General features: G+C 48.1%; 7 protein-coding genes across 7 annotated transcripts; 5 read left to right on the top strand and 2 right to left on the bottom strand.

Annotated features, from left to right (window-relative positions):
- The first annotated feature begins 166 nt into the window (after positions 1-166).
- Positions 167-1,277, top strand: EI97DRAFT_464401 (uncharacterized protein). The gene is made up of 2 exons (XM_033801418.1): positions 167-393; positions 451-1,277. Exons 1-2 carry the CDS (start codon positions 228-230, stop codon positions 945-947), a joined length of 663 nt encoding a protein of 220 aa, XP_033657993.1. The 5' UTR covers positions 167-227; the 3' UTR covers positions 948-1,277.
- EI97DRAFT_439467 (uncharacterized protein) lies at positions 1,265-2,629 on the bottom strand (the record flags this gene model as incomplete). The annotated part of the gene is made up of 1 exon (XM_033799561.1): positions 1,265-2,629. One exon carries the CDS (start codon positions 2,627-2,629, stop codon positions 1,265-1,267), a length of 1,365 nt encoding a protein of 454 aa, XP_033657992.1.
- Positions 2,630-4,658: 2,029 nt separating this feature from the next.
- On the top strand, positions 4,659-6,511 carry EI97DRAFT_439466 (uncharacterized protein; the record flags this gene model as incomplete). Its single annotated transcript, XM_033799560.1, has 4 exons — positions 4,659-4,715; positions 4,768-5,164; positions 5,785-5,861; positions 6,134-6,511. The coding sequence occupies 4 exons, from the start codon at positions 4,659-4,661 to the stop codon at positions 6,509-6,511; spliced, it is 909 nt and encodes a 302-aa protein (XP_033657991.1).
- A 1,323-nt stretch (positions 6,512-7,834) lies between these two features.
- Positions 7,835-9,365, top strand: EI97DRAFT_447961 (FAD-binding domain-containing protein; the record flags this gene model as incomplete). Its single annotated transcript, XM_033800134.1, has 2 exons — positions 7,835-8,704; positions 8,754-9,365. 2 exons carry the CDS (start codon positions 7,835-7,837, stop codon positions 9,363-9,365), a joined length of 1,482 nt encoding a protein of 493 aa, XP_033657990.1.
- Positions 9,366-9,480: 115 nt separating this feature from the next.
- EI97DRAFT_123601 (uncharacterized protein) lies at positions 9,481-10,786 on the top strand. Its single transcript, XM_033793051.1, has 2 exons — positions 9,481-10,056; positions 10,117-10,786. Exons 1-2 carry the CDS (start codon positions 9,596-9,598, stop codon positions 10,619-10,621), a joined length of 966 nt encoding a protein of 321 aa, XP_033657989.1. The 5' UTR covers positions 9,481-9,595; the 3' UTR covers positions 10,622-10,786.
- Positions 10,787-10,841: 55 nt separating this feature from the next.
- EI97DRAFT_455340 (uncharacterized protein) lies at positions 10,842-11,928 on the bottom strand (the record flags this gene model as incomplete). Its single annotated transcript, XM_033800634.1, has 6 exons — positions 10,842-10,997; positions 11,059-11,132; positions 11,192-11,449; positions 11,503-11,569; positions 11,634-11,698; positions 11,766-11,928. The coding sequence occupies 6 exons, from the start codon at positions 11,926-11,928 to the stop codon at positions 10,842-10,844; spliced, it is 783 nt and encodes a 260-aa protein (XP_033657988.1).
- Positions 11,929-13,260: 1,332 nt separating this feature from the next.
- Positions 13,261-15,773, top strand: EI97DRAFT_498621 (uncharacterized protein; the record flags this gene model as incomplete). The annotated part of the gene is made up of 6 exons (XM_033802565.1): positions 13,261-13,428; positions 13,480-13,922; positions 13,972-14,638; positions 14,692-14,885; positions 14,937-15,145; positions 15,193-15,773. 6 exons carry the CDS (start codon positions 13,261-13,263, stop codon positions 15,771-15,773), a joined length of 2,262 nt encoding a protein of 753 aa, XP_033657987.1.
- Positions 15,774-16,124: the final 351 nt, after the last annotated feature.

Raw genomic sequence — 16,124 nt, 5'->3', positions numbered from 1 at the left:
TTCTACAAAGTTGAGGTTGATTTAAGCATTTGGGAAAGACGTTGAAATAGAGTCCAAAAAGTGGGTCATCTGTAACCCGGAATGGTTGCCCCGTTGATCGACGCTTTCCCAATTTTGGAAAGTTGCTGACAGGCAACGTAAGCTGGACATTGACACAACTGTATCTCCAACCCCAATCCACATCGCTAGCATTCAAGTTATTTTGTGTGTCTATTTGTGTCCTCAAGATGAGGACCTTCATCGCACCTATCTTTGCCGGGTTATCTTCACTCGCAATCGCTACCCCTGACCCGTTGATCACTCCAGCACCGGCATTGGAGCTCCATTTGCGCCAGCAAAGTGCGATAGACCCTTCATTACTAGGTTGGGTGAGCACAAGCGGCGCATCGGCATGTGAGTTTCTATACAGGAGTATCAAATTCTTGACCACAGCAACTAAACATTCACTAGTCTCCGACCTCCGCTCTTGTGACTACCCCGCGACCCTCTCGTTCAGTGGAAGTTTCGCCCAGTGCTGCTCCAAGGACTCGCCATGTAACTTCTTCTCGACATGTTCTGACGGCAACCTCATTGCCGAGTCGACCTCTGTCTTCTGTGACAACGGATACTGCAATACAGGTCTCATTGTAGCCTCCGCGGGATATACGGGTGGAGCGCAATATCTGGGATGCTGGGCCACGAGTTTGGGCAAGGAACCTTTTGCACTTGTGCAGACCGTGAATTCCAGCGCTGTCGCAACTGGCAAGCCTACAATCACGTCAGGGTCTGTAAGTGAAAGCGAGAGTGGATCTGGTGCTTCGCGGACTACTGCGCCGACCGATTCGTCGCCCAATGGAAGCACCACTGGGGAGACGACAACCAAGCCGACTGGTGCTGGTGTTGGAAAGGACGTCCAAGTTATCTGGGCGATCGGTGGTGCGATGGCAGGACTGACTGCCATGTTTTAGTTGATTCTTGCTTTAGCGCAAAAGCAAGCTATCGAGGCTTGAGAGTACATTTAGTTGACATTGCTTGTGTATACACTTCACGACACTCAGTCCTCGGTTAACTAATTGGTTGGCTTCTGGCTGATGATTTTGTGCAGTGTCTACCAAGCCGTTAATGACTATTCGACGAGACATGTACCATCATAGATATGCTCTCAACACTTGCATTTCATTTGGGAAAATGCAGTTCCGCAGTTCATTACTACAGAACTACCATATGTATTTCTGAGATACCTATCAGCCCATGGACGAGTTCCCAGCGAACACTCACATCTTGCCTAGAAATCAGCCAAGAGATACTCCAGCCCTTCAGTCTCCTTCTCAGCCTTAGCCTGCTTCATCTTCGCCTTCTTGTGCACATCCCGCAGCCCAGCCCGACGCTTCGTACGGCGATAGTGCCTCGCAAAGATAGACATCTTGCCCTCAGCATAGACCGCATGCTCATCATATGGCAGATCGAACACTTCACAGATCTCCGACATCTTGATTGGAATGTGATTCTGCAGCATGGCCTGGTGGATACTTGCAGCGACGATTTGAATGGAGATCTGGCGCATCTTCCTGTCTATACTAATAGTCTTGCTCTTCACGAACCCAGCGTGCAGATTCATGGCCGCCTGCTTCATCTGGCGGAAGTTCTTCGTCCTGCGGTATTTGCCCGGCGCCTTGTCGATGAATTGATATATCTTTTCTTGCGCAGCCATACAGCTGATGATGAAATCCGTCTCGCCGTAACATTCACCATAGTTCTCTGTGATGGTGTAGTCAAATGCTGTGGCAATCATGTTGAATTTCGGCGGCGATGTTTCGGAACGTCCGGCGAGTTGAACCGCGATGGTAGCGAGCATGTTGAAAGGGGCGTGGCGCAGCATATGTTGATGGCGCACAAGGGTGTTGAAGTTATCGAGGGAGATTTTGGTGAGCTTTGTAAGGCTAAGCTGGGACTCGCACGCTGTTGCGATCATATCTTTGAATCGCTTTTCGTTCAGAGCTTCGAGAGCGCGGATGAGTGCGATATGATTGATGACTCCATCATGCCCATAAGGCAGGATGAGAAAACCTTGAGGAGAGATATATACTGGCTGAGTCCCTCGAGTGACATCTTCGTACTTCTTCCTATCAGCTTCTTCCTCTTCTGGATAAGCGAAGGAAGGAAGAAGAACGTCATGCCAACGCTTATTGTAGTTCTTCTTTGCCCAAGCGACACGGATTCGAGTGCATAAAACACAATAGAACATAGCGTTGTCCTCGGCTTCCTTGTTCCACGCTTCATGGCAGTTCTTCCCGCATATGGTGGGCATTGTGGTGTAGATCGCGTGACCGCAGTGAAGATGATGCGTTTGCCTGAGGCCGTTGTGACATGGACGATTCTCGGGTATACCCTGGGCTACAGCTTCGTCCACGACTGGCTGTATGATCGCCTTGGAGAATTTCTGGTCGGATAGGATGTTCTCGATCCCGTGACTGATGTACTCAGCCTGGAGACGGTTGATACGCTCCGTGGCGGCCTTCTTGCTCACGTTGTTGACAGTTTGACCAGGTATTAAGGCTCCATTTCGATCCAAGTGGGGCGCAAGTGTGAACTGTTTAGGCCGGTTGCTCAGAGCAGCATCCCCTGCGTGTCCTCGAATGTCCTGCTCCATGCTGTCATCAGATGTGACTATCGATGCCGTGGACGGGTTGCGGTTGCCTATAATTGTCGGATTGGTTGATAACTAAGTAGGGTTGTGAGGAGGTTGAGGTTGAGGTTGGGAGTCGAGCTTTGTGTCCGGATGTGAGTCCGGAAAATGGCCTTTTAAGGCGAGGCGCTTCGTGAAAGTGTGATTTCAGGTATGACGGCCTTGTACTCATGGTCTGAGCTTTTCATTGTGAACGTATTTCTGCGCAAGACTTTAAGCTGGACAGTGGTGAAAATTCAATGACTCAGTGTGGTGGCCTCGAAGCATTGTGGCGAAAACAGCCACGAGCTGACCAAGAGCGCCCAAAAACATTTTAATGAACCCACAACAGAGAATATATTCTTCTCCAGTGTCGTGCTCATGAGGAGAGAGCAGAATCACACGAAAAATGCTCCGCCGAGGACGTTTTCTACTTCCCTCATCCCGAATACCTAGTAGAACCGATGTAGACTCCAAAAAGATACTTGGCTTTGTGTCTATGTAGCTAATTCACCGCCATTGGTGATATGGGAAAGGTAGCTCACAGCTCACTTCAAGATACAGCAAGTCTCCGGGCCCTTTTGATTTCGGCGATCTTCTAAAACCGCCTCTCCTACGCTTACGTGACTCAGAAGCTTCGGAAACAGACGGAGATTCAATGAGAGGTATTCTCGTCAACTACCAGTTTACTTGATAATAGCAACTCATTTACACCTAAAGATATTGCTCAACTCGTTTAGAAACTGCGAGCGTGTCCAGTGAAGCCGTTTATAATCGGAGAGCAATAAATTGAATCACTACTCGCTTTCCCGTACATGATTGAGGTTTTCACAGAGTTCAATTTCACAGAGTTCAATTTCACAGAGTTCAATTTCACAGAGTTCAATTTCACAGAGTTCAATTTCACAGAGTTCAATTTCGATTATGCAGCAACGTCATTGCCTGTTTCGTACTCATGTGTCACCTCGATTAGTCGGGACGTTTCTTGAAAATGCGCCAGAACCAGCCCTTACGAGTTCCGCAGTGATATTTGTGTGCATCTTGAGCCAATCTTTTCTCCCTATTGTAACCCAAGAAAGTGACATACTGCCCGCTTTCATATCCCGGCTTCGTACTTCCCATCGAGAATGTCCCCTTGCCATTGGTTTGTGATGTCTCACTAACACGTTCAGATGTAGATGGCCTTGAGAATTTACAGTTGAGCATATGGGAACGCTCTGATCCTCCTAGATAATGTCCGTCAGCCTATTTCATTAACAAGGTCGCAGTTTACACGGTCGCATCAGCCACGCCGAGGTTCTCGCCAGCGGTAGTTACACAGATTATGCTAGATGGCCCACCACTGTGAAAGATGAGTTGCTTACCGGCCCTGATATTGTTGCGTTGCGTTTGCTCGCGTCGCGACATATTCCTTGCGGTGCTGTACTCTGTTGGTAAGTTTATGAAGCAAAGAAGCTTATTCATTTTCTTCAAGCAATGTACAGGAGACTTTTAGGCCCTTACAGTAGACGCCGAGTGAAGTTTGCGTGGTATTTCCAGGCGTAAAAAGGCGGCTAGGAAAGGTTTACAAGAAAATAGAAACTATGAACTACCCTAGGGTAGCCTTGTAAGAAAGAGGATTCCTGCAACGCCATCTTCACCGCGCTTGCATGGATATACGATGGTGGGCCTAGTACGTCCAAGTGAACTTCGTTTGTATGTCTGTCACTAGGGCACTGGCCGTTGGATCAGTACAGCGCTGTTATGTGTGAATCATTGTATTTTCGTGAATGGAAAGCCCACTCGTGTCAATCACCAAAGATAATGCTGGCTGAGCATGCCCCTAGCTACTGGATATACGATCTACACGCTTGTACACCTTCAAAAATATATTGAATGCGCCAAGTGATTATGACTGCGTACCATTCCATACTCGCTCCTTTAAAATATATATCTATTTCGCGAGCCCAAATTGTTACCCCGAACAGAATCCAAGAGTTCAAGTTCCCTTTATCTACTCCGGCCATCTGCAAATATGCGCGGTATCAGTAGAGACGCATTCCTCAAAGACCCTTATTTCCTAGTGGAATCAGTATGCGCATGAGTTAAAAAGTTACTACATCTTCAGTTACTGATCCCAACAGAAAAAACTGCCCAAATGGACCAGTGAAACAACTTTATCGGAGAAGGTTACGCAAAGCCTCATCGCTCAGCCCAAAGCCTGCACTCCAGCCAATAGAGGTGCTTCTAAACTTGCCCCTAACCCATTGGGTTCGTCGAATTCTCCGACAGATGAAGACTGGGACGCAGTGTCACACACGAGCGCAAGCGGAAGCGAAGACAACGGCACCACCGCGATGCAAGCGGAAAGCCGGGAAATTGCTCGGTTGAGGGAACATGCAGCCTTTAGAACTGAACAAACTCAGCGACGAAGAGATCAGGTGGCGATAAATTCTCGTGCCTCAATGGACGAACAGCAAAGGGAGCAGAAGCGACTAAAGAGGAAGGAATGGTACGAGAGTGGCGGTGAGGTTGAAACCCGTAAGCAAGGGGGTTGGTATAGCTGGTTGTCGAGAGCTTTTGGAGACAGACGCTAGTGTGACAGCTATGTCTGCTGGGTTTTCTTACGTATTATCACGGTCAAACAGCAATTCCTGTAAGAAAAAGTCCCATACGTCGAAGTTGCAGCCAATATTGCGTGTGCTCGGCCAAGAATCCTGTTGAATCCACTATCTAGCGGCGGCGGGAGGCCGAAGTAACAGGACGTCGTTGTATCATCACCAACACAATAATTTAGTTTATGACGATGCCTCATTGCTCAGCAGTGACCTTCGGGATCCGCTCAAATAGAGTTCATCCGAGATAGTAAACCGCCGTTGATGCGACCTCATACACTTTAAGAAATATGCACCATCCAGGTCTTACGCGTGAACCTATTTTGTCGTGCTCGTTCCAGATACTACCTCAATACATGTGCCTTGAGGTCCGTTCCTGAACTCAACAACCCTAGTCCCATCGCGGGTTTGAAGTCACGAAGCCTAATGTTTATGATTATTTCCATAATCGTGTAGCTTACTGCATCATTCTTATACCACACAAGCGTGGCTCGGCTAAATAATCAACCAGCTGTGTGGACTTCCTCATGCTGACCACTTCACTAGTGACCGTTCCAAGATTCAATGATGTTACCGAAACTCTCATTATAGATTGTGCAGCACAATGTCTCACCGCATTCATGGTAGGTGTACAACGCTGAAACAGCTTGGATTTCAGTGATCTAGGGCGAGACGAATAAATATACGCAACCTCGAGACAAGTTTTGATGAAAGTATTTGGACGGCCCTGTTGCCCATGTCCTCTCTCACCACCCTGTTCACTCTTCTGGAAAACAACTACGAAGGGTGGTGGCCAAGATTTGCTCCTTGTGTCTACTCTCACGTGCCAAGGACGCTTTCACCCTGACTCTGATGATCATCAGCGCTATTTCACAGATGTACTTTCTCTCAATAGGTGCCTCCCACAGTGGCCCAACAGGAACCCAACCCCAGTTCCTCAACTGCAACCCAACCACAGTTCCTCAACACTACTGGAACTCGCCGCATTCCGAACCTCGTCGCACGAACTCAAGACAATCGGTCAAAGTCCATACTCGGCAATATGAAGCGGCTGCTGTGCTGTAGCAAGGGCTTCGTCAAAGAGTTCGATGATCCAACCCACCAACGCCATCCAGAGAACTCGGCCCACAACCCTGAAGCCTGGGAGGTCGAGGCCAAGAAACGAGTACTCTTGCGCGGATATGACCTCAATGGTCATCACCTGGGAGGTCTCGATGATGGGGTGAAGGTTCGAGACTTTGCCTATCAAGAACAAAATTCGACCACGGGTTAGTTCTTCTCCAAGGCAGACTAGGCAGTGTCGAATATGCCCTCGGCCTTCAAATCAGACAAGCTCACTTTTGTTGCAGTTCAGAACTAGACGGCCGAAGTCCCCTGAATGCTCCTTCACCCGATAAAGGACAATTTCTTAGGCAATGCCCCTGTTAGGGAGCTTATTGGATACCCAGGTGTGCTTCGATGGACATGGCAATGTGCTTAAATGGATATGGAAGTGTGCTGGCAGGCTGAGTCTCTAGGTTTTGGTATTGATGCTAGCGAACTTGGATACGTGTTTGGGGTTATAAATCAATGTCAATGACTCTCCATTCCCGGTAAACAGGTATCAGCCCACCGTCTAGCTGAATGTCATCATCATTTGGCGTTTCGTCTGACTGCATTGAAAGATTCATCGAAGCGCTAACTTGTTGGCTGCACCAAGCGCTTCAAACACAGTGACCTCCCATAAGCAACTAAGCTCCGAGACCGTCACCGCCACCGAGGGTAAAGCTAGTACAAATATGCTTGCAACTGACTGGTGAATGCCTCGAACTTCACAGGGGTTTTTGGCAGAGCTTCTGAATGGCCGCTGTGCAGTGGCTTAACCTTGCGACAACATCTATAGTCTGCTCTATGGTCTTTTCTTTTATTCACAAAACGCTCTTATAGAAGAATCCAGGCAGATAAGGTTTGACTGGATAATTGAAGCCAATTGATTCCTTCCGAAGCCCTGAATATTTCATAGAGACCTTGGTTCAACATAACATGAGTTAGGTTGAGAGTTTCGCCATCATTTTCATATCATCTCAGAACTTCTGCTCGGAAGAGTTGTTGATTGATATCCAAGAGAACATCAGACGTGTGTTCACTATAAATGTCCTTGTGTGCAACCGGTCCTTTGACGTGAGTAGCAATAAGACCGTCACTCTAATTACTGGCCTCGGCTTCGTGACTTGATCGCTTCATCTCCAAACAGACACTGTCGAATTAGACACTTAATGCTCTTCTAACTGGGAGTAGTAGTAGACACGATCCTGGGCCTCAAGAAACTGTTATGCGGTCCCAGGTTTGCGCAGACGGTCTCAAATCTATGCATCCGCGTGTCCTCTATGACGTAACAGTGACTCGACCCTCGAGGAATCTGACACTTGTTAAACATAACACAGACTCGTTTTTTACTTTGCGTTGGTCCGTCATTCACTGTTTCTATATATCTGCGCAATTGTCCGAACCAAGTATGCCTGAGAGCTTTCCTGCATACCAAGTTTAATATCTCGCAGAGCGTGATAAGAGTAACGTCTCGACTGTTCCTGTGGTACAGGAACATCACGATTAGAAAATGGACAACCACGATCCACTCTTTAATATTTTACAGTCAACCTCGGTTCCATACTCAATCCCGGATTCCCCTGAATATGACTCCCTCCGCCTGCCGTACAACCTCCGCCTTCAACCAAAGCCGGCCGTAATTGTGTTCCCGCAGTCAATTCAGCAGATATCCCTCGCCCTGAAGGCAGCCTCAGAAGCTGGGTTAAAAGTGCAAGCTCGAAGTGGCGGTCATTCCTATGCCTCCTTCGGTCTTGGGGGAAAAGATGGAAGTATGGTGATCGATCTCCGAGAATTTCAGGATGTGGAGACACTCAATGAATATGTCGATCCCAGTACAGGGGAATTTTTGAGGGGTGTCGTTGCAAAGGTCGGTGGAGGAGCGAGATTGGGAAACATGGCACGCAAGCTCTTCCAGCAGGGTAAGAGAGCATTGCCTCATGGCACTGGGTCCGGGGTTGGTATCGGAGGCCACTCAACACTTGGGGGATATGGATACGTTAGCCGAGCTTGGGGGCTGGCATTAGATCGGATCGTTGCAGTGGATGTGGTACTGGCGGATGGCAGAGTTCTTCATGCGAATTTGAAGGAGAACGAAAACGTCTTTTGGGCAGTGAGAGGAGCAGCACATTCGATCGGCATTGTGGCTACTTTCTACATGAAGACGGAAGAAGCCCCATTACAAGTCATCTATTTTGAGCTTGGATGGGACGGCATGTACGAGGATATGCAGAGGTTCACGAACACCTTTCTCGAGATCCAACACTTCGCAACTGAGTCAGGTGTCGTTGACGAGAGGTTGACTTTTGGAGTTAGAGTGGATGGAAGTACCTATAGAGTTACAGGAGGGTTTCTTGGTGGGGAAGATGAATTCAATGATAAGGTAACACTTCTTCCAATGCAGTACAAAACCTTGGTTAACCGATTGGTAGATATTACCCGCGCTAGTGAAGAATCTACCTGCTCCATCTTCAACATCCATTAAGCCCCTGGGATGGATCGAATTTCTCGAAGTATGCTCTGACAAGGGAACACTAGATGTTCCAGCGATGGGCACGGACGAGCATAAATCCTTCTATGCAACGTCGCTCACTGTCTCAGAGTCCGAAGGTCTTACAGAAGCAGCAATGGAAGCTTTCTTTGAGCACATTACTTCTCCACCATTACCGGAAAAATATTTTATCATAATCAATCTTCACGGAGGCTCGAGATCTTCGATAAATAACAAGGATGAGGCTTTCTCAGCCTACACGGACCGCGACTCCCTCTGGACATTTCAGATCCCGGCTGACAGCGATACTGCAGAATCGAAAGACTTTGTTATGGGGATTCGCAACAAGATCATTGAGAAACAAAAAGGCACATCGTTCGGCGCAAGTTTAAGCTATATTGATGCCGCATTAAGCAGGGAGGAGGCTTGGAAAGCATATTACCGCGATCAAGAAGTGGTGGAGAGGTTGAAAAAAATCAAGCGGGAAGTGGATCCACGAGAGCTGTTTTGGAACCCGCACGCTATTACTGCGATCGGAGACCGGCGCAGATAATAAAAGGCTCGAATTTTCATGTTTCCCGGGAGATTTGGTAGTACACCGGCACCTTCGCGAACGGCTGACACGTGACTCGTACAATCCATCACTGCTTCAAGCATGAGTAATTACGCTTTCTTACTGTCACGTTGAGGCAGCTGTGGTGCCCATCTGTTCTCAGTGAACGGAGGTACAGCCCACCTGGTTCGCTGTTTCACATCTTCTCCGAATCAAAGCCTGCCCCGCACATGTGGCACAGTTCCAGCGCCGCGCTGACTTGGATTTTCCCTCACCCGCCGACACATTCCCACGTTGACTTTACCCACACGCGCTCCAAAATGCTGCAGCACCAGGCGGACCAGAACGCTCAAAAGAAGCTGTTCCCACTGGTTCGTAACAAGTTGCGAAAGCGGTCCCGATACACAGCGTGCTGGCCGCTCCTCGAGAATCCGGAGAAGATACCTCAGATCCACCCTCAAGACCAATCGCCATTATTCAACAAGCTTCGGCCTGAACTTCGACTTCTCGTCTACAGAGAACTCCTTGTGGATCAATCTGTGTTCACGCATATCATTCATCTCCAAAAGGGAACGGGACGCATAGTGCATCGACGATGTTTCGAAAACGATTCGCCCTATCCAACATGGCAACATAAGTGCTATCTTGACTGGCAGCCCTCAGGGTATAGTCTACTTGCGATACTGAAAACGTGTCGGCGCATGCAAGTAACACTTCCGTAGCTTACGACTAGGCTGACAGAATTGAACAGGTATGCGGAAGCACTGCATCTGCTCTATGAAGAAAACACGTTTCATTTTAAGGGCGCCTTGGGTCTCTTGAAATGGGCTTCGGTTATCCCCGAGCCCCAGTGGACTTGCCTGCGTCGCATACACATAACTTCGTTGTTTGAGGGGATTACAATTGACGTCGCACGGTGGAGACAATACCCGTATCCGCCACTGGGAAAGTACCCTTATCCACCAGATATTCAGGACGACTGGAAGGCGTGCTGTGACCGCCTTCGATCTCTCCCACATCTTCGGCATCTGCGCTTTGATCTTATCCTGCGCGGTGAATTATGGTGGCAATTGACGCCTAGAGTCCAAGCAACAACGTTTATTTCAGTGCTACGACCTCTTCAGTCAATTTGCGCAGATAAAATTGAGGTTGAACTGAATGTTGAAGTCCCTCAGAGCGTTTGGGACGTGCTTGGCAATGTCAACTTTACGGTTATCACCAGATGGAGACCATTTAACGATCAATATGTAGTATGAGCCAGAACATGGATGAATCATTGACTGCACTTCAACAAAGAGTTGCATGATTGGCTTCTACAGAGTCCATTTTGGGCGATCACAAAGACCATAGTTTCAACGGTTGCTCGAGGGGAACGACATTTCCACTTTTTGTCAACCATAGCCGGATAATCGTTCCTCGTCATCATGTGAACGACTAATATGTTAGTTTCGTCAATCGTAGCCAATCGTAGAAAGATTACTCACCGCTTGCAAACAGAGCGACCGTTTCAGCGTTGTTGTCGGGCGCGTCCTCAAAATAATTGTCCACTAGGGAGCCTGTTTTGGCCAATTCTTTGCATCTGGCCCAGCCATAGGCAGGACGAGGAATAATTCCAAACTTTTTAACCTTGACCTTTGTAGGATCAGCATGGATGAAGGTAACAGGACCGTTCTTTAAAACAAGAGAGGCTTACATCATCAAGCTCGCCCCCCATCCAGGTGTGTGTTAGTTCATGCAGAAGTACCTTATCGAGTACGTTATAGACGTCTTCATCTCAATTAGTTGGCGCGCCTCTACACTTATCTTTCATAATAACTTAAACTTACCTATTTGATTGAAAAGCCACTTGCCTTGACTAGCCTTACGGATGACTTTGCGACCGATCTTAGTTTTCAAACGTATATCTTCCCCTATGATCATCTCGTGTTGCTTGAGAAACTCCACAAACCAGTCGCAAAGCTGAATTTGAGCGGGCCATCTGCGAGTGTCATCGTCGGCTGTACCGAGCCAGGTGACGGCGGCAGCGATCTTCTCACTGCCTTTTTCACACTGTCTCTCTCTCCATCTCAGCTTCCTTCCATTTGCTGTGATGTCATTTTATTAGCCATCAAAACCTTGAGCTCATGTTTGAACTCACTCATATCAGTTGCCCATCTGCTGTGTGGTGATTCTCTCTTGAAGCGAGATCCATCACAGAAAATAACCTTGAGGCGTTCAGACTTTGATAGAGGAAAAGCCCATGCCTAGATAGCATCCTGTTACACTTACCGCATCCCTGTTGTCAGGGCTATCTGTTTGCGTTCCCAGGTACCTTAGGATATTCGTGTACACAGCTGAATTAAATCAGAAGGGCCATCTTGCCTTCCAGGTTTTGAGGGGCAGGTCGGGGAAAGTACGTACAGCCGACCTTTTTAAGGTAGATTTGGTTAAGTTTCTGTCCTTCCGCACCTTTGAAAAAGAGGTCTTCGATCAGGTTGTCTAGCATTTTGTCGCGGGGGGGAACATCGAAACCCTTGCTGATTGATCGTGAGCTTTGCAGTGCACTGGCTCCGGAATTAGCCATGGCAAGTGCAGACTGCATCGCGGTATTTATCTGGTCACCTTACAGTTGCATATATTAGCCAAGGATAAACCCGATTATTGTGAAGGCAATGTGCTACACTTACCCAGACCGGCCTTTACGCATGATTCATCAATTTTGTATCCTCTTACAGAGACTACAATCGATACGAGGAGGAGAGTCAATGGAAACGTAAATATTTCCATGTTAGTAGTGCTTTACGTAGCTGGTATCGGAAGCCGTGTACCATTGTAAGTGAGTCCACTTGCGGGGTTTTATCATATATATTCTTCCGTAAGGCTCATAGTGACGTGTTAGCAAGAGCGAGAATTATTCCATGTTCCTTTCAGAAACGACCTCCAATGATGGACACCAGAGAAGCGCTGTGTGCTGGTTTCAGTTGTTTGCCGTGCCATATGGCACAGGAGCGGCTCAGGGATCACGTCTGACAGCTACCCATGCTTGAGGAAGTTGGCGTTTATGGTAACAACACTGCCCACCGTAGCTCATGTGCCATAACCGATCTCCTGGAACATGGTCTCCCAATGGTAATATTCACTCAAGACTCAGTCCGGTCATCAACCGGGATTCATGCTATAGCTGACGGGGAGAAATATAAGCCATAAAACAGACTTTTTAAACCTTCATGGCATGTGTGGGGTTCCTAGTCTTGGGAGAGGAGACGAAAGGGCAATCGCTTCCATATGTAAATCACAGAACACCCAACAACCACGTTCCTTCACATAAAAATTCCGATACTAATTAGAAGGGGTATGCAATATATGGACAATCTCCTAGAACCGATGCGAGTGCCTTCCCACCAGTCTGGGAGTCAGCAGCCGTGCCACATTTGTCGCCAATGTGAACACCGTCGCGCAACTGATCGTCTACGATCCATCTACGTCTCCCAAGTCGACACGCCGTGCTGCGCCCATCATCAAATGGGCTGAGTCGTCAGATGTGACGTTGTACCCTGAGACATTCCTGTCAAATGAACCTGTTACTGGGTCAAGCACATTGTGGCAACGCAGTGCCACATCCTAGGAGTTGGTGCATTATAGCCAAACCCGTCCCTGGAATTAGACTGCATTTTCCGATCCCTGGGCCACTGGATGTCTGTGAGAAGGACACATTGCCCACTTCGAGGAAACCGCCGGGCTATAGAACTGTCAAGGATACATAGTATAGTTTCTTACTGGCCATGCTGTGCGCAGTTCACTGCCGAACCGCTGGATTATAAAGAAGGCTCCAGTCGGGCTCACTCTGACCTCCCGTCGTCATAGCTACATACCTACCCTCCTTTCTTAGTAGGATTCCTCCTTAGGATTCTTCATTATGAAGTGTTCCATGACCTTTGCCCTTACCGCAGTGGGCATCCAATTGATCTCCGCCGCCGCAGTTATTCCACCCACTAAGACACCTGTGTCTGCTCTGCGGGAGCGCGCGGAAGATCCAATCCCCACATATACAGCCGGGGTTCCAGAAGCGTATGTCCGTGAAAACGTAAGTCTGCTCTTGCCTCTGTCATCGCATAGCTAAATACCGTAGACGCAGACACCACCTCTCCCAAGTGGATCCGTCATTCGTCTCTTTCCCGATGGGTTTCATGAAAACATCCCTGTAGAGGGAGTTGATGTTGCTTTTGGACCTGACCTCGAGCGGAAATTGGAAGAGACCTTTGGGGAAAAATGCAGCAGTGAAAAGCTAATCGGGGACTGCAGCACGGCACTGACTAATGCACTTCCCCAAAACGATCTGAAGTCCCACACAAAGCGGGTGAATCCACAGTTAGCAATTTTAGTGCCTATCATCGGGTATATCTGGGCCATGATCATGCTGGCAAACAGGAAACCTCCTAAAGTTATACATTTAAGTCACAAGGAGCTGGGTCAACTGGAAGGGATTGGGTCTGCTACGGTTGTGGCAATTGAAACAGGTGCAGACCACGAAGTAGCGGGAACACTAACGTTTACGGCAGTTGCAACACCAACAGAAGCGTGAGAGGCCCTGACAATATTGACAGTGCGCGTATTGACATGAATTTAGGGCGCACGTCTCAATAAGCATTGCGAGCGCCGATAACGGGGCAATCAAGAAGGATGATCTGGTTATCGATGTACCTGAACCGGTTGCCACTCGATTTACTGATTTCCTCGCAATGCTGGGGGTTGCAGATGCCGTGGAGAAGTGCAAGAAAGGGAGCGCAAAACGAGGAATCGACAGGCGGGTTCCTCCGCCGGACAGTCTTTCTGAGGATTGTATTCAAGACATTCTCAACTTCGCGCGGGCTGGCTTTGACTCAACACCTGACGTGTTTGCTGGACTGGCTCCAAATAATCCGAATAATCCCCTCAACCCTGGGGATGGCCAATTTGGAGGTGCGGCACCTAACATTCGCCTCAATGATGAAGATGTCTTGGTACTTCTGTTGCGTCAGCATATTATGAACAGGAATATCGACGAACAACAATTGGCAGGAACACTAATGTTGGGTGCGCTGGTTCTCAACGTCGTCTTTTTCATCATTACAGCTACGCATCAGGCGGCGCCGCTCGTTGTCAATCTCAACAAAAATGATTTAGGGACCCACTCAGTCGATGATATCAAGTGTCCAAAAGACCTTGTTTGCCTGAATCCCGATTGCGACGGAGAGGAGGTATATGGGCCGTTCTTCGGCGAGAGAAAGTCATACCAGACTGGGTATTGTCTCAAAGTAAATGACAGTGGACTAAGTACTCTCGAACAGGCGAACTAACTTGCTCATAGAAGCCTAACAGATTCTGTCCATGCGAAAAGGTTGAAGAGTCGATATTGCATGAGTTGGATGCCGGATATATTGAGGCGCAATATGCCTTTCTACAAGAGCTCATCGGCATTGCGGACAGTACTCTGAGCGGGGTGGAACCAGAGTGCATCAAAGGCGGTGTTCCAGTCAAAGCCAAAGAAGAACAGTACGATAGGTAAAGCTTACAGAGACGCACAGATCGCCGAGATACTTATAGATTGCTTAGATGGGTGGAGGCTGCGTGTAAAAATCATGCCGAACTGAAAAAACGCGACATGACAACCGGACCCTCGGGAATCATCAAACGAGATGGCTGGGAGTATAACGGCGGTGACAATGACGAGGGATTTAAATATTCGTTTCGTTGGAAAGATGATGGCGAGTGCAAGTTCAGTTGCACTGATCTATTCAACACACTGAAAGGAACCGGCGACTGTCAGTATCCCCATTGTTTACAGAACGACTGGCTCACTTCGATGCAGGCATATCCAACAATGGGATTACTCGCGGGGCCGCCATATTCACAGGATGTGGAGAGGCGTCCTTCTATCTCAACGAATACTCGCCGCCACCGACCGACAATCCCATGACCTCATTTCGCGCCCAGATCACTCAAGAAGCTCGAGTGGATGGTAATTCGTACATTGAATGGTCACTTTACAATGGTCCAACAATTGAGAAAGTTGAAGGTCCGTCCAGGAAACTCAGTTTCGAAGCTCCTTCATTCCTAGTGGAAATGGTGGTCGATGAACCGAACGACGTAGACAAGACCAACATCCGCTTCATTGTCTCAAGCCGCATCCCTGATTCGGAGAAACGAGAAAGATTCTCTGTCGGAACCAAGGCAAATTTTTACAGAGACGCAATCGGGATCTTTCCCTACGCCTTCTGCGAAGATCCAAGGGATAAATGGGAGAACCTTCCAAATGGGCAGGGCGGAAAGAGAACGATTAACTGTTACTTTGACCTCAAGTATGACAATGTGTTCCACGATAAATGCGACGAGCGTCTCGTGGTGTGCTGGAACATGGGGCCGCCAGAGTTAAGAAAATGGCCGTTCTGAGAATGATTCGCTTTGGCTTTGCGGAAAGAGATTGGAAAGGTCATCATTTGTAAACCAATCGGAAACGGCTGCGAGACTTTTGCAATCAGTGCTCTAGTGTCTATTGTGTGCAGGCAAGTTCTTTCCGAGAATTGCCATTATTTTTCGTATTGATCTTTGACGCTAAAGCACATCTGGTAGACTTCTTTCATCACGCTCATATCTTACTCAAACAAAGGACTTATGGTTTTAGATGTTATGCTGCGGTAACGTTTAAAAGCAATGTCTGCGCAACCTACGAAGAGCTCTGTACATCTACCGCCTTTTTTCACGTCCGACTAAACGCCCCCTGCACTTCCTCTGTACTGCTGT

The sequence above is a fragment of the Westerdykella ornata genome (genome assembly GCF_010094085.1).
Source record: "Westerdykella ornata strain CBS 379.55 unplaced genomic scaffold EI97scaffold_2, whole genome shotgun sequence".
Taxonomy (NCBI): Eukaryota; Fungi; Ascomycota; class Dothideomycetes; order Pleosporales; family Sporormiaceae; genus Westerdykella; species Westerdykella ornata.
Note: the sequence above shows the minus strand (reverse complement) of the source record. Positions and strands in the feature narration are given on the sequence as shown.